The following is a 22,875-nucleotide window of genomic DNA, read 5'->3' as shown; positions in this document are numbered from 1 at the left end:
GGACGCCCACTGTAGGTGGCCGCATTCCCTGGCTGGGGTCTTAAACTGTGTAAGTGGAGAAATGAAGCTCTGTTTCCTGATCGTGAATATAGTATGACCAGCTAGTTGATGCTTCTGCTTCCTTTACTTCCCGGCCAAGATGGGCTGAAACCTGTGAGCCAGGATAAATCCTTATGTTGCTTTTTTTTTTTTTTTTTTACAGCAACAGGAAAATAGATTGTAAAGGATTCTTTACAAATATATTCTGAACAAAAGTAAAGGTATAACAGAAATGACCACCAAGATACATCCAAACATCCTTCCCTTAATGATGGACAATGGATGGCCTGGGTGATGTTGTTTACAATTGGTAAATATAATTGTCCCACCTCTGTGGCTGCTCTTCCTCTGTCATGTGGTGGTTTGAACCAATTGAAATGTGTGCAGATGCTTTGATAAACTACATGGTGATCTCCTGGAAAGTCTCATAAAATTGTGCGTAAAAATGTCAATAAACTTAAGGCCACTCCACTGTAAACTCAAATTCTGGTTGGTTGGGCTGCTGAGAATTCTTTTTTTGTAATATATATCATGCCTTTCTGAAAGTTAAAATTAGTAGAGAAATGGAAACATTTTTAGGAATATCACAAGTTGATTTAAAAATGACTTACAAGCCAGGCGTGGTGGCACACGCCTTTAGTCCCAGCACTCGGGAGGCAGAGGCAGGTGGATTTCTGAGTTCGAGGCCAGCCTGGTCTACAAAGTGAGTTCCAGGACAGCCAGGGCTATACAGAGAAACCCTATCTCGAAAAACCAAAAAAAAAAAAAAAAAAAAAAAAAATGACTTACAGTACCTCTGTCTTTAGAAGAAAAAAATTTCTTTTAAGATTGTCAACTCTCGAGTATATACATAAAGAGCTGAGATATTTCAATTGCTATTAAGAGCCAGTTTGAGTATTTATCTTCATAGCTTTATCTGATTTTTAGAATTGATTCAAAAATAGTTATGTGTTGAATGCTTGTGTTGCAGTAGAATCCATACTTAACACACTGCAGATATTATTTTAACGCTACAGTGACCTTTCTTTCTTTCTTTTTTTTTTTTAATTATTACGTATTTTCCTCAATTACATTTCCAATGCTATCCCAAAAGTTCCCCATACCCTCCCCCCCACTTCCCTACCCACCCATTCCCATTTTTTGGCCCTGGCGTTCCCCTGTACTGGGGCATATAAAGTTTGCAAGTCCAATGGGCCTCTCTTTCCAGTGATGGCCGACTAGACCATCTTTTGATACATATGCAGCTAGAGTCAAGAGCTCTAGGGTACTGGTTAGTTCATAATGTTGTTGCACCTACAGGGTTGCAGATTTCTTTAGCTCCTTGGATACTTTCTCTAGCTCCTCCATTGGGGGCCCTGTGATCCATCCAATAGCTGACTGTGAGCATCCACTTATGTGTTTGCTAGGCCCCAGCCTAGTTTCACAAGAGACAGCTATATCAGGGTCCTTTCAGCAAACGCTTGCTAGTGTATGCAATGGTGTTATCGTTTGGAGGCTAATTATGGGATGGATCCCTGGATATGGCAGTCTCAAGATGGTCCATCCTTTTGTCTCAGCTCCAAACTTTGTCTCTGTAACTCCTTCCTCCTTCCATGGGTGATTGTTTCCAATTCTAAGAAGGGGCAAAGTGTCTACAATTTGGTCTTCGTTCTTCTTCAGTTTCATGTGATTTGCAAATTGTCTCTTATATCTCGGTATACTAAGTTTCTGGGCTAATATCCACTTATCAGTGAGTACATATCATTTGAGTTATTTTGTGATTGTGTTACCTCACTCAGGATGATGCCCTCCAGGTCCAACCATTTGCCTAGGAATTTCATAAGTTCATTCTTTTTAATAGCTGAGTAGTACTCCATTGTGTAAATGTACCACATTTTTTGTATCCATTCCTCTGTTGAGGGGCATCTGGGTTCTTTCCAGCTTCTGGCTATTATAAATAAGGCTGCTATGAACATAGTGGAGCATGTGTCCTTCTTACCGGTTGGGACATCTTCTGGATATATGCCCAGGAGAGGTATTGCTGGATCCTCCAGTAGTACTATGTCCAATTTTCTGAGGAACTGCCAGACTGATTTCCAGAGTGGTTGTACAAGCTTGCAATCCCACCAACAATGGAGGAGTGTTCCTCTTTTTCCACATCCTCGCCAGCATCTGCTGTCACCTGAATTTTTGATCTTAGCCATTCTGACTGGTGTGAGGTGGAATCTCAGGGTTGTTTTGATTTGCATTTCTTTGATGACTAAGGATGTTGAACATTTTTTCAGGTGCTTCTCAGCCATTCGGTATTCCTCAGGTGAGAATTCTTTGTTTGGCTCTGAGCCCCATTTTTAATGGGGTTATTTGATTTTCTGGAGTCCACCCTCTTGAGTTCTTTATATATATTGGATATTAGTCCCCTATCTGATTTAGGATAGGTAAAGATCCTTTCCCAATCTGTTGGTGGCCTTTTTGTCTTATTGATGGTGTCTTTTGCCTTGCAGAAGCTTTGAAGTTTCATGAGGTTCCATTTGTCAATTCTCGATCTTACAGCACAAGCCATTGCTGTTCTATTCAGGAATTTTTCCCCTGTGCCCATATCTTGGAGGCTTTTCCCCACTTTCTCCTCTATAAGTTTCAGTATCTCTGGTTTTATGTGAAGTTCCTTGATCCACTTAGATTTGACCTTAGTACAAGGAGATAGGAATGGATTGATTCGCATTCTTCTACATGATAACAACCAGTTGTGCCAGCACCATTTGTTGAAAATACTGTCTTTCTTCCACTGGATGGTTTTAGCTCCCTTGTCGAAGATCAAGTGACCATAGGTATGTGGGTTGATCTCAGGGTCTTCAATTCTATTCCATTGGTCTACTTGTCTGTCGTTATACCAGTACCATGCAGTTTTTATCACAATTGCTCTGAAGTAAAGCTTTAGGTCAGGCATGGTGATTCCACCAGAGGTTCTTTTATCCTTTAGTACATTGACCTTTCTGAAGTAAATGTTATGTATGATTTGTGGATGAAAAATGGTTGTTGAGACAACTAAAATAACTAGGATACATAAAAAGTGGTTTGACACAAACGTCAGTGGAAATACAAGGCCAACATTCTTCCTATGTAGAAATTTGACAGAGAAAGAAGAAATTCAGGGAGAGACTGCTAGAGTGGAGAATATAACAGCACTTAAGTACAGGAGGGTGTCCTGCTTTCCATTAGCCCCTGCCTCTGTATGAAGAACATAAGGTCCTCACTGTAATAACTTTACAGTTTTAATCCTCATGGGATATTTAAAGTACGATTGGTTACACTTAAGCTATTGCCTTAGATTTTGAGTCTCATAAAAGCACAATGAGTGGATAGAATAAATGCTATTATCTCTTTCTTACAGTTGTAGAAGCTGAGGCAAAGGAAATGAAGTCTCTTGCCTGTTGTCATGGTCCCATAAAGTAACAACGCTTAGCCTCAATTCTCCTGATGACATTTGTAAATGTGCAGGACACAGACCCAGCCTTCTAAGTAATGGGCACTCCGTGACGGTTTAGTGTAGTCGGAAGTATAAATAATTCTCAGGGCCGGTATGTTTGTGAGTTTTTGAATCCTGCTTTCAAGACTCTCACATGAAACTTGACTGCACATCTCACAGTAGAACACAGGACTGTTGTGCAAGATGTGTTGTCAACACCGTGATTGCCTTTTCAGGGTCCTCTTAAGGATTTGGTAAGTGAATCACAATAGCTTATCTGTTACAAAACAGGTTTGGAGCCTTCGCTTTTGCTGAAGAGGGGTAAGGATAAAATACATATGCAAATGTAGCTATAAAATAATAGCCAGGGGGAGTGATCTGCAGCACCTTGGCGTTGTGCTGGCCTGGCTCCATTCGTCTTGTCTGTTACCCCTCTGACTCCTTGGCAGTCTGCAACCTGGGTCTTTGTGGCTTATAAAGATAGAATAGTAGAAGTAGATGGAGGTGAGAGATGGTGAAGACACTAGTATTTACCAAATGCAGATGGCCACCTCGCCTTGTGCGCGGTGCTGCTTTGCAGCTTTTCATCTCATCTCATTTAAAACAACTCAGCAGACATGAGGTGTGTGTAGTTCCTGCAGTATCTAAGTAACTAGCCCAAGGCTATATTCACAAGCCTGACTTTTAAAAAACAACAAAAAAGTATATTTGGTAGCAGTATCAGGTTTTTAATGAGTTAATTTAATTGCTTATTTGTAGATCTAGTTTGCAGTGTTTTTTTCTCATTAACAGCTTTAAGAATTTCTATATTTTATTTTTAAGGTATTTAAGCTAATCACCTCAGGATTGCTTTATTTGGCAATGTGCTGGGAAACTGCAAAGTACATGTCTTTTCTGAAAATGATGAACTTTTATAAAACAGTGATTCCAGTTACCGTATACTAGGCATTTTTAGTCTGTCTGTCTGTCTGTCTGTCTCTATCTATCTATTCATCCATCCATCCATCCATCCATCCATCCATCCATCCATCCTCTCTGCGATCTTTTGGGGATGAAGACATTAATCTTTATTGCACAAAGACACAAATAACAGTAATAAAGTGGGTAGTAGAACAAGGGTTTGTACAGCTCCAAAAGTTGAGCTTTAGCATTGCTTTAAGAATTCTAAATGCCAGGCAGTGGTAGCTCATGCCTTTAATCCCAGCACTTGGGAAGCAGAGGCAGGTGGATTTCTGAGTTCAAGGACAGCCTGGTCTACAGAGTGAGTTCTAGGACAGCCAGGGCCATATAGAGAAACCCTGTTTCAAAGAGAGAGAGAGAGAGAGAGAGAGAGAGAGAGAGAGAGGGAGGGAGGGAGGAAATATTATTCTGTACATTTACTGCAGTTTAGTAGTTAGACTTTTGCCAGCTTGTTCTTAAAGTGGAAGGACTTCTCCCTATTATCATGCATTGGATCATCCTTCAGTTACTTAACCGTGAATGTGTTTTTTCATGCTATATCAATAATGTCTATAATTAGTTGGATTATAAACAATTGAGATATGAAAGTTTTTAGTGATATGTTTTCTTGAAAGCAGTTGTGTTAACATTCTTACTTAAACCAGTAACAAAACTCCTTTAGCTGCCTAAGTTGTATAACAATCATTTGACAAGGTTTTTTTTTTAAATGTTTAGTGTCCATAGACACAGAGAAGGATTTGTATTCCTTAAAAACTTTAATTAAGGTTTTGTTTTGATACTAGTTAGTGAAGTTAATGAATTAGGTGCCTAATTTTTTTCACCAGATACATTTATTGCTTATGTTTTATCTGTGGATCAGGGATGGTTTATCCTAGTTAACATTTTCTTTTCTATAAAATCTGGAGATGGCAGTGTGGTTATTCTTTTCATCTTTTCTATAAAACACAATTTATAAAAGAACATTCTATTTAATGCCAAATGACTTAAATAGAATGGGATAACTATAATTTTAGAATTCTTTTACAGTTTTTCTCATTTTTAGCTTAATTATATTTATTTAATATACTATATTCATTTCTACATTGGTATGTGTTGGTGTATATGCCTATGTATACACATTTAAAGGCCTGAACTTGACTCCTAGCTAAGTTCTCCACCTTAGTTTTTGAGAGAATATCTCATTGAACCAGGAAATTCTCAGTTGGCAGATCGGCTTACCAGTGAGGTTCCAGGATCTTCCTGATCCTGATCCAGACCCCGCCCCCAGCTCTGCGGTTACTGGCTCATGCCCCACCCTGGCTCTTCGTGTGGGACTAGAGAGCTGAACAAATTAGTCCGTGCTTGCACAGTAGCCACGTGCCCCTCTAAGCATCTCCCAGCATACCTAGACCTTTGGAATGTTAATAAGTGCTATTTTGAAAGTTTATAAAGATCTAATATTTATAGTTCTTGCTTATACCTTTAAATTTTATAGACATTTGGCTTAAGAAAATAAAATGTTCTTCCTAAGTTACCTGGTACCAGTACATTTTCTCCATACTGATATTGTAAAACTAGTTGTCTTGTTCTTAGGAAAATTGGTAGTAGTTCTGCAATTAGCAGTTTTTATAATCACTGATTGTTGTAGGACTTCTTTTATATTAAATGAATATTTTATGCTGTAGCCAGTAGAACTTGTGTATTAAAAAGCATATAAGAAGGTTTGTATTTTGCATGATCAAGGAAGAGCTTGGAGAATGCTTACTTCCTGTATCAGAAGAGTGCCTTGACTGATAGGTTGGTGTAACTTCTACATTTATTTGATCATTGGCCACTTAAGCTTTAAATAGACAGACAGACATATGGTGCTAATGATAGACAGCACTTGCTCAAATTATGTGTCTTCTTGGCTTTTCTTTTCCTTTGTATTTCTCCCGTGCTGGTTACTTAGGGGACAGAAACAATTCTGTCTCCTGCTATGGTTTGGATAGAGTTTTGGGCTCATGTGTTGATCCTCAGTATAGTGGTTGTAGAAGGTAAAACACATTAGATGGCCCTAAAGTCTAAGAGGACCACACTTGGAAGAGATGAAAGCCATTCTTATAATCAAAACTGGTTATAACAGTCTAAACCTAACCCCCAAGTCATTCTTCGGCTTTTACCTAAGTAATATGACCCCTGTTTCCATACATGGCTTTGGAATTCAGTGCTATCTACCATGAGAAGATACGGCCAAGGAGAGTCTTTCCAGAGCCTATGCTGTTACCTTAACTTTTAGCCTCTAGAGTATTCTAACAGACCTCTTTTCACCCTAATGTATTTCCTTCGAGTAATGAACAAGGGACCAATACATCCCCCACTTCAACCCAAGAAACAAAGAGAAGAGGAAAGCCAATAAAATTTCTAGTGAATCTGCATACATGTGAACATTTATCTGACAATACCTAGCTAAGATGAGTGTTTCATTTTGAGCAAAATGACTCTTTTGCCCTTGGTCTAGTTGTTGCTCGTCTGGAATTTAGACTTTCCAGCTCCATTTCAGTGGCGCTGTGGTTGATTTTGTAAGCGCCATTGAGGTTTGGCAATGTTATAGTGATGTGGTTTCATGAAAGGTATTGCAGGAGCTCTCAAATAAGGAACCAGCTCTTGCAGTTCCTTGCCAAAAGTAGGCTCAGGGTAGAACACCCCTCTTGAGAGGGTTGGCCCGAGTGTTTTTATCTTTTCTTAAAGTGATAGCATGAGTCCAGAACCCAAATAGGATGGGCTTGAGATATTCATGGTGTTTGGGCAGACAAGTGTAAGTATCAGCTTTCAAAATGATGTATTGTTAGATTTCCCTGCTGCTCTTCACTAGCGTTTTGTTATAATTGAACAAGAAGTAGCTTTGGACTTCTCCTGAATGACTAGTGTTACTATGTCTGGAGAGTCTGTTGTTTCTTTGTAGTTAATTTGTTGAAGGTTTATGTGTATGTTAGCATTAAGCCTGTTTTTCTTTCTTTTTCTTTCTTTTTCTTTTTCTTTTTGAAGTTGCAAGGTAAAACAGGAGAGAGCTAAATTATTGACTGTTGTGAAGCAGCTAGATTACTTGTTATTAGTTGAAGTCTACTGTAGGGATATTGAATTTTTTTGAATTGCATATGTAAACTACTAGATTTGGTACGGGTAGTTATAGACTCAGTTTGGATGCTATAACCAAATCTCTAGAGAATGATTTCTAATTTATATTAATCTAGAATTGAAAAATATGCTGTGGATCCTATAAAATTTGTGATAAAAGTACCTAATAAGCCTGATAGACTTCTGTTGCATATTATATTAAATTTTTGTTATGTGTGGATATTACCATAATTTGAAACTACTACAGTGGTAGTTAATGTTGGAAAATAAGAAGAGGCACAGAGTTTTAGAAATGGATCCACAGAGTTTTAGAAATGAGTCTGTATACAGTCTCTGAGCTTTTGATTTACAATACAAAAAAAAAAAAAAAAAAGAGAGAGAGATAGGTTACAGGTACAGTGCATTTATAAATACAATGCCATGTTCTTTGGTGTTATCTTTTCAACAAGATTTGGGAGTTTATCCATAATACAAAAAGACCAGTATGAACATTTGAAACAAATACTTATAATGTAACTTAGTACATTTTCAAATACAGAGAAATAGCATTGGCTTCTTGTGTTGACCCAGTGAAAAGACATATTTGGATTTTATAGCAAGTCAACATTTTAATAACTATTTTTTTGAGTTTTGTAAACACATTTTCTTTTAGAGTATATATGCTTTCAAAACTTAAAATTTAGACATTCATAATGCTTCATTTACCATTTTAAAATATAATCTAAAGAAACATTTCCTTAGCTGTACAAATCTCATGAATTCACAAAAACTACCAAATTAAGCAATTACTTTGCTGGAAATGAATAAATAAATTAATAAAAATCTGTTTATACACAGTAGCTCTGCGAAACTAGAGTTTATTTACATTTCATTATATACAGAATATTGGTATTGTAACTTGGAAGATGAAATGTGGGGTTTTTTTGTTGTGGTTCTTGAAAACTAGATAATCCTTTGCAAATGCATTGTGTTTATTTTGAGCTATAATTTGCTTCCAGCATTTCACATTTGTTCAAGGGAATCATTCAGTAAATTACAGAAGCCCATAGTAACATGGCTATTAAAGCTGATTTTTGGATTCCTTTGATATAATAATAAATAGTAGTAGTCACCAAAAAGAACTAATTGTGAACTGGGCTTTTAAAACCTCCTGAATCCTATTCAGTTAAATTTTCAGCTTGCTCAGGCCTAAGTGAAGTATCTATTTGATGGGGTAATGAAATCTCTTCCCATCAGTCTCTAGCTGATCAGATGCTGTTTAGAGTTTTTTCTTTGTAATCAATTGGAAACAAAAAAGTTTTGATTCTTTATCATAGAGAAACTTGCGTCCTTTTCACTTAATCTATTGAACAGTGCTGTTATTGGGGAGAATAATGTTAAATGTTGCTGCAAAAGCAGATTAGAGGAAAGATGAAAAATCATACTAGCTTATGAAAATTTTTTCTTTATTGTGACTTAAGTTATTGGTCAAACTGATAGATGAAGTAAATATATTTCAGTAGTAAATTCTGAAAAGCTAAGTCAAAGCAGTAGGCTTTCTAAAAATATATGATGTCCCTAGAAACTTATTGGTTTGTTTAAAGGTTTTGTTTTGAACTTCAGTGACTTAGTATATTGCTAAGTGAACTTCCTAACTGAAGGTTGAGGGTCCAATCAGACTAATAAGCAGAATTGTCTTTTTCAAGTGAAGAAAGTAGTTTATAGACTAATACCTTCATTGCCATTTAAAGTTACTGATTTCTTTAACGAATTGGGGTTTTTTCTTTTTTATTGGTTAATATATTCATTTACATTTCAGATGTTATCTCCCTTACCAGTTTCCCCTCCACAATCCTCCTATCCCCTCCCCCTTCCTCCATGAGGGTGTTCCCCACCCACTCGCCCACCCACTCCACCCCAGCGCCCTAGCATTTTCCTACTCTGAGTCATAGAGCCTCCACAGGACCAAGGGGCTCCCCTCCCATTGATGCCAGACCAGGCAATCCTCTGCTACATATCCAGCTGGAGCCATGGGTCCCCCCATGTGTACTCTTTGGCTTAGTCCCTGGGAGCTTTGAGGGCTCTGGTGGATTGATACTGTTGTTCTTCCTATGGGGTTGCAAACCCTTTCAGCTTCTACAGTTTTGCCCTAACTCCTCCGTTGGGGTTCTCACACTCAGTCAAATGTTTCGCTGCAAACATCCACCTCTGTATTGGTCAGGCTCTGGCAGAGCCTCTCAAGGGACAGCTATACCAGGCTCCTGTCAGCAAGCACTTCTTGGCGTCAGCAATAGTGTCTGGGTTTGGTGTCTGTAGATGGGATGGACCACTAGGTGGGGCAGTCTCTGGGTGGACTTTCCTTCAGATTGCTCCACTCTTTGTCCCTGTGTTTCCTTTTGACAGGAGGAATTCTGGATTATTATTTTTGAGGTGGGCCCATCCCTCAACGTGGGAGGGGGGCATGCCTAGCCACTGGATATAGTCTCTACAGGTTCTATCTTGCTTTTGTTGGGTATTTCAGCTAATGTGCTCTCTGTTGGGTTCTGGGAACCCCTTGGATCTCTGGCCTCTGAAACTTTCTAGTGACTACCCCCAGTTTCCTCTCCCCCACTGACACATCTTCCTTCAAATTCCTGACCCTTTGTACTTCTCTCCCATCTCCTCCATATCTCAACCCTCCACCTTCCCCCCCCCCCCGCCCCCGTCTCTGATCCCATTCTCCTTCTACCTCCTGAGATTATTTTCTTCCCCCTTCTGAGTAGGACTGTAGCATCCAAACTGCGGTGTGGTCTTCCTTCACATGGTCAGTGAGTTGTATTGTGCGTATTCTGAGGTTTTGGGTTTTTGGGGTTTTTTTGTTTGTTTTTCTGGTTTTTTGTTTTGTTTTGTTTTGTTTTTTTTGGCTAATATCCACTTATCAGTGAGTGTATACCTGAGATTCCACCTCACACCAGTCAGAATAGCTAAGATCAAAAATCTCAGGTGACAGCAGATGCTGGCAAGGATGTGGAGAAAGAGGAACACTCCTCCATTGCTGGTGGGATTGCAAGCTGATACAACCACTCTGGATATCAGTCTGGTGTTTCCTCAGAAAATTGGATAGTTCTACTTGAGGACCCAGCTTATACCACTCCTGGCATATACCCAAGAGATGCTCCACTATATAACAAGGACACATGCTCCACTATTTTCATAGCACCCTTCATTATAATGGCCAGAAGCTGGAAACAACACAAATGTCCCTCAACAGAGGAATGGATACAGAAAATGTGGTACATTTACACAATGGAATACTACTCAACTATTAAAAACAACGACTTCATGAAATTCACAGGCAAATGGATGGATCTAGAAAATATCATCCTGAGTGAGGTAACTCAGTCACAAAAGAACACACATGGTATGCTATAATCTCAGCATTAGACAAGCCAAAATTAGAAAGATTATGAGTTCTGGCCCAGCCTGAGGGTCATATTGTAATCTAAGAACAATGGGGTAAATTGCATTTAGAAAACCAAAACCTTGTATTTATTACAGTTTATCTCCATCTTTTTTACTAGCAACCCAATAATCTTTTAAGTAAATTCCTCCCATTGGGTTGCTCTTGTCTTCAGGTGTCTTATACTGCTCCTGGTTTTTAAATCATGAGTACTTAACACATTGGGCCATTTGGAGAATTTTTTTTTAAGGCTATCTGTCCACCCACCCCAGAAGCAAAGCAGTTCTTACTTTTTTTTTCTTTGTAGTAGAATCTTAACAAATACCTGAGCATCTGTAGTGTGCCAAGGGAGTGTCTAGTAAACAGTGGAAACATGTTGTTCAGAAGACACATGTCTTTTTCCCCAGGTGAGGTTAAAGATGAGTAACTAAACCACAGTAGTCATGCTGCGCTCAGAAGAATGTTTTCCAGAGCCACGTTAGAAACCGCACACAGTTTGGTGCTCGTGAGAATGTTTGAAAACAATATAAATTACCTTTGACAAGAAGTTTGAAAGTTTGAAGGTTTTTTTCAGGATCTGTCTGAATATGACAATTTAAGACAGTTAATACTGTCTAACGTAGTCATAAAATGATGTCTATACTGCATAAATGCCAGTTGATAATAAAATACCTTTTGCTTGCATCATAGTGGAAGTTTTCTCACCATGATCTAGAAAGGGAGTTGAGGAGGAGGAAGTGGCGGAGATCTCTGTAGAGCTTTCTGTACCATTAAGTTCCTTTATCTGCAGGTCTCCATTTCACTCGGTTTTTTAAAAAAGATCTTTACCAGGACATCCTGATTCACCAACTAAAAGAAACAAAATTTCTGTAGTGTGTTTGTAGGTATGCTTTTGTGTCCTGCCAGACTTGGTTTAGTTACAATAAAATCATTGCATGTAGCTTTAAAGGTAAACTTTAGGTAACCAGGCACAAGTTAAGGCTAAGAGACAACTTAATCACTAATGGTAGCTATAGGAAAGGTTCTACTTAAAACCATGCAGAGCAGATCCTCTGCAGAAGCAAAGTACACTAAACGGAGAATGTAACTTTAAAATGAAAAATGAGGTGATTTTAATATAAAGAAGGCCCATGCTTTGAGAATGGTAGAATGTGTGGGCAGACCTTGGTAAAGGCGGGGGGTTGGGGGGAGTAATAGGCAACACAAGCTGTACCTTCCCTGTGCTTAGCCCTTGATGTTCATTTTATCCATTTCTTGAAATAGTGACTGAACTGTCATATCCCTATGTACAATTATAGAAGTAAGTTCCAGAAAAATTAGGACACCTTATGGTATATAAGCAAGAAATTCAATACTTGGATTTAAATCCAGAAATCTCAGCTCTGTTCATTATACATTGTATCTGACTGACAAAAAAAGGGCACAATACCTAGGATCAGAGCTTCCAAGAAGTGCATCCAAAAACATAAGAGGCTCCTTGACTTGAAATGTGTGACAAAATATATACAATGAGAATATGACAGTGGGTGATACACTGCATGCTTCATCTCTGTTCATCTTAAACCCTTAAATCCCTTCATACAGCCCAAAACCCATGTGCAGGGTGCATTGCCTGGGTGGATCTTGTGAGGAGAGGTCAAGTTAGAAGTGCTGTGAGCTGAATAGAAGAAGCCCACTTGGCTTGAAACAAACCCAGATACATATAATAATTACTTCTTTCCGTGGTCACTTGTTTTAACATGTTTTCAAGTAAGCCTGTTCTCCTTACTGAACCTGAAGTTTCCTACATTTATCAGAAAAATAGTTTCATGTTTTTACTCTTAGGCCAGAAGTTACTCATGTCTGTACTCATTTGAGCTTTATTTGTATACCACGCATGTTTATGAGTTGAGCAAAATTGAGTTTTTACTTTTATATTTTGGTGTTTTGTTTGGAACTTCAGATCAAACCCAGGGTCTTGCAAATGGTAGCCAAGTGTTCTACCACTGAGCCACATAACCAGCTTTTGATTTCTAAATTAAAAAAAAAATAATAACGTGAAGTTTCTAGAGCCAGAGCTTCATGTAAAACAGGATTTGGATTTGTGTTGATGAGAATAGTATATTTAGCATTGTGGTTTTTTTCCTTGTGTCGTTGACTTCAAGAAGCTTGGAGGTGTTTCCTCTAATGTTTCAGAGGAGTATTTTATAGGAATTGAGTAGCTGACTCTTCCCTTCTAGTAGAACTGAATTGTGTTAGCATGTAATGTAACCTGTTTATAATCCAGTCTTAATGGCTCTTGCTTGCTACTATTGAAAACCAGGGTAAAGCCATCATTCTTATTGTTCATTATTTGATTATTACCATAATATTAACTATTTAAAGATTCCAGACCTCCCTGTCTTGATCAAAACAAAATCCTTAGGGAATGGTCTTTTAGGTTTTACTTAAGCCATTTCTGTTCGCTTGCAAAGAGGGACAAGAAGGTAGAGATGCCTGTCAGATCCTTATATCATTGGAGCTGCATAAACCCATTTTCTGTTCTGAAGGCTCAGAGATCAATCAGAAATATTACATCGTTCTTAAAAGATTAAATCTATGCCTGCTAGTAGAGTTGATATATTAACAAAAGATTGCTTGCTTGCAGGGAAAATGCAGGGGAACCAGATTCCTGGAGCAGCTTATCCTATGAAATCCCTTATGGCGACTGTTCAGTGAGGCATCATCGAGAACTGGACATCTATACATTGACTTCTGAATCCGAATCACATCGTGAACCCCATGGAGACAGTTGTACTGGACATATTTCTAAACTTATGAATATCCAACAGCAGCTGATGGTAAGGGAAAGTTTTCATTTTTAGTTAGGTATCTGTCTATGCCCCTCACCCAGTGAGTCTTGCTATAATTAAGATGTGAATTTATAAAGCATTGTTAATATACAGTGTTGCTGTGTTGGTTAGTATTTTGTCAACTTGACACAAGCCAAGAGCCATTTTGCAAAAGGGAACCTCACTTTAGAAACACCTGAATCAAATTGCAAAGGCAGGTAGTCTAGGGTTGTATATGAAAGCTGAGCAAGCTGTTGGTTAGAACCACTGGCTTTTCCACCCATGCCTGAGTAACGATTCAGAGGCTTATTATTTATTCAAAAAACAAACAAACAAAACAAAAAGGCCTGAGCCATAAACTTGGCCTGTCCCCACTAGCTTATAATTTACATTAACCCATTTATACCATACTATGTCTGCCACATGGCTAGTTATCTCTCTTTAGTTTCATACATCCAACTTCCAGTGAAGATAGGGAATCTTCCCACCTTCACTATTTCCCAGAGTTCCTCTCAGTCTCTGCCTGATGTCCCACCTTGTAACCCTGCCTCAGCTTAATTGGCCATCAGCTATTTACTGACAGGTGATGCTTCCACGCAAGAGATTATCCCTACAGTGGGGAGCAAGTCAGTAAGGAGTGTTCCTCTATGGTCAGTCCGCTCTTTCCTCCAGGTTCTTGCTTGACTTTCTGCAGTGATGGAAAAATCCCTGAGAGTTGTAAAATGTAACAAACCCTTTCCTTCCCAAGTTGGCTTTGGTCATGGTGTTTTTAACAGCACAGAAAACAAACCAAGACAGTTCCCACTTAAGAAAAAGAGCTAACATTAGGATTGTAGCAGCAGAGGCCTAATATTTAATTTTGTTTTTACTCAGAGAAAACTTTGTCTCCTTGATGTCCTCCATCCCCACTGGCTCTTAGAATCTTCTACCTCCTCTTCTACAGGGTTTCCTGGGCTCTCAGGGGAGGGATCTGATGATGGCTGAGCAGACACTGATGTATAACAGAATGTTGTTAGGAATCACTTTATTGCTACATTCCTTTAGCAAAAGAGTAGTATTTGATTGTCCTCTATGCCCATGGTCTATCTAGTCTCAAGTTCTTGGCCACCTGAGCAGTGTCCAGCAGAGGTTCTATGTCACAAATGGCCTTTAAATCCATTTAGGTAGTAGTTAGTTGCTCCCACAACTTTTATGCCACTATTGGGCCAGTGTATTTTGCATATAGGTCACCACTGTAGATCAAAGGGTTTGTAACTGAATATGGATTCGAAGGTACAGTGGTGCTGTGTACAGAGACTGCACGGGTCTAAGCCAGATGGGACCCCAGCACTGAAAGGGAAATTGGACATGAGTGCCCAGCCCTACTGACCCAGAAGCTGTCTATTGCCAGTTGGTAACTGCTCACAAAGCAAAAATTAGTTTCCTAATAGAGTCTCCCTGGTTATACAAACCACACTTAAGGACAGGCCCCAGGCCCAGCAAGCAGTAAGTACGTGGCCAACACAAAACAAACTCTCAATTTTTGTTTAGGCTTTCTTTTTTTTTTTTTTTTAAATTTATAAGTCCTTTCCTTTTATTTCATGATTTCCTATTTTGTATTTTTAGAGGACTTGTATGTGTGCAGATGTTTGTGTCTTGTATCTGCATGTTTCCAGTTCTTTTTTTTTTTTTTTTTTTTTGGCTCTTTTTTTTCTGTTTTCTCGTTTGTTTCTTTGTTTGTTTCTATCCTATTTTATATATTTTTGTTTTAGTTGCATGTTTGCTTTCTAATGAAAGACAGAATGAAAGCATGTGGACTTGTGGAGTTAGGAGAAGGGAAACCATGATCAGAATATATTGTATTAAAAAAAAATCTATTTTCAGTGTGTGTGTGTGTGTGTGTGTGTGTGTGTGTGTGTGTGTGTGTGTAGGTATACTCGCACACACATACACGCATGTCCTTGTTATTGGGTATGTATATGGAAGTCAGAAAACAGCTCTTAGGAGTAGTCAGTTATTCCTTTGTTATAGGTTTGGGGGACCAAAATCAAGTCCTCAGGCTTGCATGGCAAGTGCTTTTACTCATAGAGCCACCGTCTTGCTAGCCTGGAGGACTGGGATCTTTAAACTAAATTCTTAACACATTTCTGAAGTAATGAAAGATACTCAGAGGCACTGTAGATGTACAAATGTGTAGCAAGTGGAACAAAATTTTCTTGTTGTGAAAAGAAATGTATTTTTACAGTGTTTTAGAACTGAAGAAGGCCTGAGTTTCTAGAGTGCTGCTAAAGACCAAGAAGGGAACTCACTCCTTAGGAAAACCTTTTCACTGCTGTCCAGTGAATGATGATACGGCTGCCGCATTTACGTGGCTTGTTGACAGTTAAAAAGACCATCTGAAAACTAAGGATTTTATAATCCACTCAAGCACTGAAGATAAAATGGTTGCCAGACATAAGATTATTACAGACTCTTAGTAGCATTTATTGTGGATGGTATGGATGTCACATGGCTGGATCTGTAGCATCTGAGAAGCTAATCTTAGATCATTTTTCCACCCCGTTTATTTCAGAGCTAATTTGATTTGGAACCAGCCTGATAATAATTTTGTTTGAGGTCATCTAGGGCCAGCTCAATGCCAGAGACATTATTTTTGAGACAAGCAAGCCAAAGGAATTCTACACTATGATGATATGAAATGGTTTATTCTGTCTGGCTTTCCTTTTTGGAATATTTTTTTATGTTTTTGTTTGTTTTGTTGTTTTGCTTTTCATGAATGTTTGTGTATCATGTGCATGCATTGTATGTATATGTGTGTCTGTGTATATCGTGTGCATACAGTATACTCAGAGGTCAGAAGAAGGCATCATATCCCCTGGAACTGGAGTTTCAGGTGGTTGTGAGCCATCATGTGAGGAAAGCCTGTGTCCTCTGGAAGAGCAGCCAGTGTTCTTAACCACTGTGCCATCTCTGCCTTCTTCTGCCTTTTTGAAAGATATCTGTTTCCAGCCTGTCACTTTCGTCTAAATGGACTCTTTGGAAGTTACTTTTTCCTCTCTGATTTAATGGATGATCGTCTAACTGAGGGAACTAATTCAGCTTGCCCATTTCAGTGTCGATTCTCCCATTCTTGAAACAGCACTGCCTACCTACTTCCCTGGTCTGCAGTGCTCACTCTTAATTAAGGGTATTGATTTGCTGCCCTAACTATTAGAAGGAGTGTACTCTTAAGGGATGCAGCATACACGTGTTTAGTGAGAATCTGGTTTTTAGTACACTCTAACAAAAGGACTTTAGCAAGGATAGCAGACTATACTCTTCTTTGCAGAATTTATGATACCTTTAATTAGTAGGAACAATCTGATGATACAGTATATTTACAGATTAAACAGATTAGTGAGACATGTTAATGACTGTATTTAAAGGTATTGTAAAGGACAAGAAATGGAGAACAGATATTTTAAAATAATTATGTACCAAATAAATAGCACTATATCTGAATTTTAATATTATAAATTCACTAAAGGTGCAATCCTATTTGTTTTTATTTTCCTGAGCCTTGTCTGTACGTCTATATTTTTATATTATTTATTTTTAAGACTTATTTTAATTTTGTGTGTGTGCGCGCACATGTGTGCATGCATCCCACCCCCATGCATGTGTGTTGTGGGGGAGTATGTGCAGATAAATGCAAACAGGAAGGTATCAAATTCCCTGCAGCTAGAATTAGAAGTGTTTGTAAGGTGCCTGATGTAGGGTGCTGAAAATAGAAATCTCAGGCCCTCTGCAAGAGAAGTATGCATTCTTCAGCAGAGCTATCGCCTCGGTCTTTTTTTTTTCCTTAATAACTTCTGATCAACTGTAAATTTTATTTAGTTTTTTCATATCTTCTCTCTCTCTCTCTCTCTCTCTCTCTCTCTCTCTCTCTCTCTCTCTCTCTCTAACACACACACACACACACATACATTCAGGGGCAGAAGACTAGATTAGATAGTTAGGCTGTCTTCATAGTTCCTATAACAGTGTTGTGTTATTTTTATTACATTGATGAACTGTGATTGTTTTAGCCATTTCTTTCTTATTTGCTGTATTTGTTCATATAATTAATTTTTAAGAACCTTTACACTATGCATAGTAATGTGGGTACAATCTCAGTAGTTAGGATAGAGAAACAGAAGGGTTGAGGCATTTTGAAGCTAGCCAGTCTACATAGCAAGTTCCTCTACATAGTGAGACCTTGTCTCAGAAAAGAAGCAAGCAAAACTAAATTAATTTTAAGGTGCTAAAAACCATTTTTGATCATATTTTTAGTGCCCTCAAGCCATAACACCCTTGACAGTAGTTAAGAGTTTGGTTTGGCTAATAGTATACACTCTCTTTTCTTTAATATGCTATATGGACAGCACAAAACCCACTTTTTATCTAACTGATACATAGAATTCCTAATTCTAAAAGCGTAGATATGTTGGGTTGAACATATTTTGGGAATGTAGTTACATGGCCGAATATTTTGCTTGAAAGGGGTTCTAAAACTGGTTATACTGTGTCTTTACATCAGTATTTGAGGCAGATGGATAGAAGGCCCGGAAAGACAGTGCTTGTCCAACAAGACTTGGCTTACAGGTATCAGTGACATCTTTTTCTCTTAGTCAGCACCCCCCCGTTTTCTTTTCATGATCAATTTTTAAAAGGTATCTTTGGTTTCCTCCTAGAAAACAAACTTGAAGCAGATGGACAATCTCATGCCGTTAATGGTGACAGCACAAGATTCGTCTTGTGTGCCCAGTGTACCAGAGACAGATGGCCAATTCCTTCCCTGTGTACCAGAGCCTTCTGACCACCAGCATCCTCCTTTTGAAGAAACTAAGAGCACTCTGTGCTGCCAAAGGAGTCCTGGGAGGATGACTGAAAGTTCCTGTGATTTGTCAAGCATGGTTGAGGAAGAAAATGTCATCTGTTCTCATAAGAAAAATAAAGATGTGGGGAGAAAAGGGGAAGAGGCGGAGCCAGCATCTGCCATGGACTCCGGGTCTGCATCTCATCAAGACAGCTGCCTTCAGAGCGTACCCGACTATGGAGTGAATGGCAGAGAAGGCCTTCCATCCTGTGGAAACAGAAACGAAGTAACTGGAACAAACTATTCTGGAGTAGCCACATGTCAGCAGCCACTGAGCAGCAGGAGCAGTGTGCTGCAGGATGCCATGGTCACAGAACCAGATGCATGCCAGCACTCTTCTGGAAGGGAGCTACCAGACAGCTCTTCAACAGATGTTGGTGCCCCAGAAAAGGCAGGGGAATTGGAACATAGCCTGCTTACCCCAGATGCTACCACCCAGAACAATAAGCCTCAAGTAGGGGAAGGCACAAAGGAAAAACTTGAGAATTCAGACAGTAGCATAACTGAAGCGACTGCTGTTCAAGTTTTAAGTGAACCTGTGGAGAAAGCCGATATTACAAACCATGTCTTTGCCACCAGTGCCGTAGGTGCTAACACCTCTGCTGAGGCTTCACCTGCATTGAGTCCTGAAGAAATCCCCACTGAAAAACCAGGAATGGAAACTCAAGAGAGAGGCTGTGAGGGGGGAACCACAAGTGACCAGAGCTTCCCAGTGCTTCCTGCTGCTGCTGCTGCTGCTACAGAAAACCAGGTTTTAGATGGACAAGAACCTGATACTTCCATAGCAGGCCTTTGTAAGACAGCATCACCTTTGGATTTAACCATGTCAGGCCCAAGTTCAGGTGGGATGCCAAAACAGAACTCAGAGTCTCATGCACAGCCTGCTCAAAGCCTAAGTAGCCAGGCGCTGCTCTGTTCTACAGCTGAGGCTGGCACGCCTTCTGCTGAGGCTACACGTCAGCTGAGCACAGTGACTTCTAGTGGCAGGTTGGAAGAATGTGGCAGTAGTAAAGCTAGCCTGCCTGAAAGCACAACAGTGCAGGCAAGCACGCAAGAGCTTTGCACCACCCTCTGCCCAGAAGACCCACAAGCTGACACAGTCACTTCTGACACTGTGAAAAATACCCAGAAACCTGTGGGGGTTTGTCATCTCTGTGTTTCAGATGCAAAGAATCAAGGAAATGGTTTGAAGCAAGATACACCTTTAACGAACACACTTGAGGATGTTCCACGTCTGCCTTCAGTTGTCCCCCAGTCTGAGAAAGAACTAGTGCCAGACCAGGTATCACCTCCAGGCAGCAGTTTCTCTCTGGCAAGCAGTCCAGAGAGTGAATCAGTAACCAAAGATGACGCACTTTCTCTTGTCCCCTCCCAGAAAGAAAAGGGAACAGCAACTCCTCAGCTCCATAGAGCTACAGCTTGTCGAGATGGCCCAGATGGAAGAAATTTGAGTGATACCGATAAGGTAGGAGACGGGGCCACTGACCCACCTACACCCTCTGCTGTAGAGCTTCGGACCAGCATGGGGAATACCAGCCCTGTAGGCATTGGTGGAGAACAGGAGGGTTCCGGCCCAACAGCAACACTTGAAGTGCTGAGTGACTCTTTACTGCATAACGTGGATAAAGCTGCTTTGGTTTCTGACTTTGCTCTGCCTGAAGAAGGTGGCAGTGTAGTGGTTCCAGAAAGTTCCACAGCTCTGGGGCAAGATGGCAAAGATAGAGCAATGAGCTGTTCTTCAGTTAAAGAAGACGTGCATTCTGCAGAAATGTCAAGGGAAGACCAGAGAACACCTCCCTCTGGGCAGGAGATACCAGGACTCTGTGAAAAACCTATGTCAGCCCTCTGTGCCGAGGAGAAAGCACGGCAGCACAGTAACTCACCAGACACACCCTCTGCCTGTCTGAAAACAGAAACTAAAGACATCAAGGAAGTGGCCCCACAGGTCTCCCTGCTGAGTGAAGGTGGAGCTGCAAAGAGCCTGGTGCCACCAAGAACGAGTCTGTCTGCCGATTCAAAGCAGAAAGCCTCGAGTACAGAGCATTGCGGCTCATCTCTGTTGCCAAGTGGGCTGCCAGGTGCGTCTGAGGCACTCCATTGTAATCAGCCTTCTGCTCTCAATGTTGTTGTAGAGAATACTCAGTTTCAGGGGGAAACCAATGCTTGTGAGGTAAGCAGAAGTGTGATGGAGGATGTTACAGTGGCTGATGCTTCACCAGCTTCTGCTGAGCCCAGAAGAAAGGATGCATCACACTGTATCAAAGACATCCCAATTCCAGAGTTGTCAAACCAAGAGAAGCAAATGACTCCAAGTTTGCCAGAAGCTTTACTGGACAAAGGTGTCACTGACTTACAGCAAGTCATAACCCCAGAGATAGAACCACTTGATTGCCAGAGAGAGACACTGGAGGGAACAGACCTTACCTGTGCCACGAGTAACTCCAAAGAGACCCCAATCGAAAAACCAATGCAGCCTCTTGCCAGGGACCTCCCCACAGAGACAGGGCTCTCAGTGATCAATAACAATGTCCCCCAAGCTGACATGAAGCAAGTGGCACAGGCCTCCGTCCCAGCAGAGGAAAGTAATGCCACTACTGTCTCAACCCAAGCTGCAGATGTGCCTACCAGAGCAGACTCCATAGAGGAGACCGCCACTAGGATAGTGGAGGCTGTCATCAGGCAAGTCAGGGCCTCCAACACACTGATGGCTAAAGTAGAAACCCATAATCCATCACTCTCCAGTCCAGAGACTACGCAGCTAGAGAATGCTTACACAGAGAGTGCATGCGCTTTCCTGGCCGGGGAGACCCTGCAGATAGAGAAGACTCACGAAGACACCCCCGGGCACTGTGGTGCTGAGACAGAAGAACCAGAGAAAATTATTCTACCTGAGCCAGCACCAGGTAAGCAAAGCAGTTTATAAGACTTAACAGCTTAAGAATCATGTCTCTGTTGTGTACTAGAATGTCGGTGTTGTTGATTTGTAGTCCTACTTGCTCAGTCATGTAAGTTGCCAAGTTAATAGTCACTGCTGTCAGAAAACACGTGTCATGTTAGGTTGGACAGATTTTACTTCCTGTATTACAGGCAGGAAAGCCTTTCTGTTGTTTTTTCAAGCCTACCTTCTCTGTCACACTGGAGCCATTGCAGCTTCTAAATCCGGAAGACAGTACATGGATCTCAGAGAGCGTTAGATAATCAAACAGCTTAGTTCTTTTCTTTAGAACCCCAGAATGTAGTGCTGAAATGAATGTGCTTTGTTTACAAATTGGAAACCTTTCCAAGTCATAGCTGTCTGTATTGTAAGAGAATTTAAAGTCGGGCCGGCTTCATGAACAGCTGTTTTTGAGAAGTACTGAATTAAATGAACATCTAAAACGGTGATATTAGGTCACTGCTTAAGTTGGGGGTGTGTACTCTTTCCTCCTTTTCCTGCCTGAGAAACAGACCTCCAGGTTTGCTGCTTTGCTTTTGGGCAGAGTCTGGGAATTCAGGGTCCTGCACAGCACAGGGGATAGGATACAGGATTTCCGCCCAAGCCCAGTCTGCTGCGGCTGCTGTCACCAGGCAGACCTGGTGTCTGCTTATCTCGGTGAAGCAGCTGCACTAAGCAGATTGCTCAATACAAGCAGCCTGTTCCATCAATGGGTAAATGTCCTAAGAGAGTGAAGAGAAGCCACCATTGCTCAGTGGAATGAACTCACTGGATAGAACTTCTTATGGCCTTTGAGACTAAAGCCGAAACTGTATTCGGAATGGCTGTCACTCTTGTCTTCTGAAGTCCGGAAGGTCAGTTGATGCAGACGTATATGCCACCACCACATGCTACCCTGTACTGTGGCTCTGAGGCTTTTGTGATAGGTGGGTTTTTTTTTTTTTTTAAACTTTTGGCAATGCTTTTTAGAATAGTGAAAGTACATGTTAGAATTGTGGGTATGGGGTATGGAGAGAGATGAACAAAAATAAAGAAATTGTTTCTGGAGAGGGGGTTTAAACACAGTAAGAACTATGCCCAGATGATGGGCTTTTTGGCTGTTTTAAACCCCAACCTCCAGAGCAGCAGTTACGTGACTTAAGGAAGCTGATGTGGGGGTTTTGGTGACTTCAGTTTTTATATTGAGTACTGTTTCAGGCTGGCTTCTATCTTAACACTGAAATGAGGTCTCTAATTTTTTAAAAAAGGCACAACAACAAGTCTATTTTGGGGACCTTGGCAGGTTGACATTTCAGAAGC

General features: G+C 40.3%; 1 protein-coding gene across 7 annotated transcripts in view; it reads left to right on the top strand.

Moving 5' to 3' along the window:
• Positions 1–22,875, top strand: part of Akap13 (A-kinase anchoring protein 13) — a 280,085-nt gene that overhangs the window by 118,692 nt on the left and 138,518 nt on the right. For all 7 annotated transcript variants that reach the window (XM_029479051.2, XM_029479049.2, XM_029479050.2 and 4 more), the window contains exons 6-7: positions 13,582–13,774; positions 18,457–21,544. In XM_029479051.2, the coding sequence (XP_029334911.1) occupies positions 13,582–13,774; positions 18,457–21,544 (3,281 nt within the window). The remainder of the gene's footprint in view (positions 1–13,581; positions 13,775–18,456; positions 21,545–22,875) is intronic.

The sequence above is a fragment of the Mus caroli genome, unplaced genomic scaffold, assembly GCF_978045245.1.
Source record: "Mus caroli unplaced genomic scaffold, Mus_caroli_1 scaffold_8, whole genome shotgun sequence".
Lineage (NCBI taxonomy): Eukaryota > Metazoa > Chordata > Mammalia > Rodentia > Muridae > Mus > Mus caroli.
Note: the sequence above shows the minus strand (reverse complement) of the source record. Positions and strands in the feature narration are given on the sequence as shown.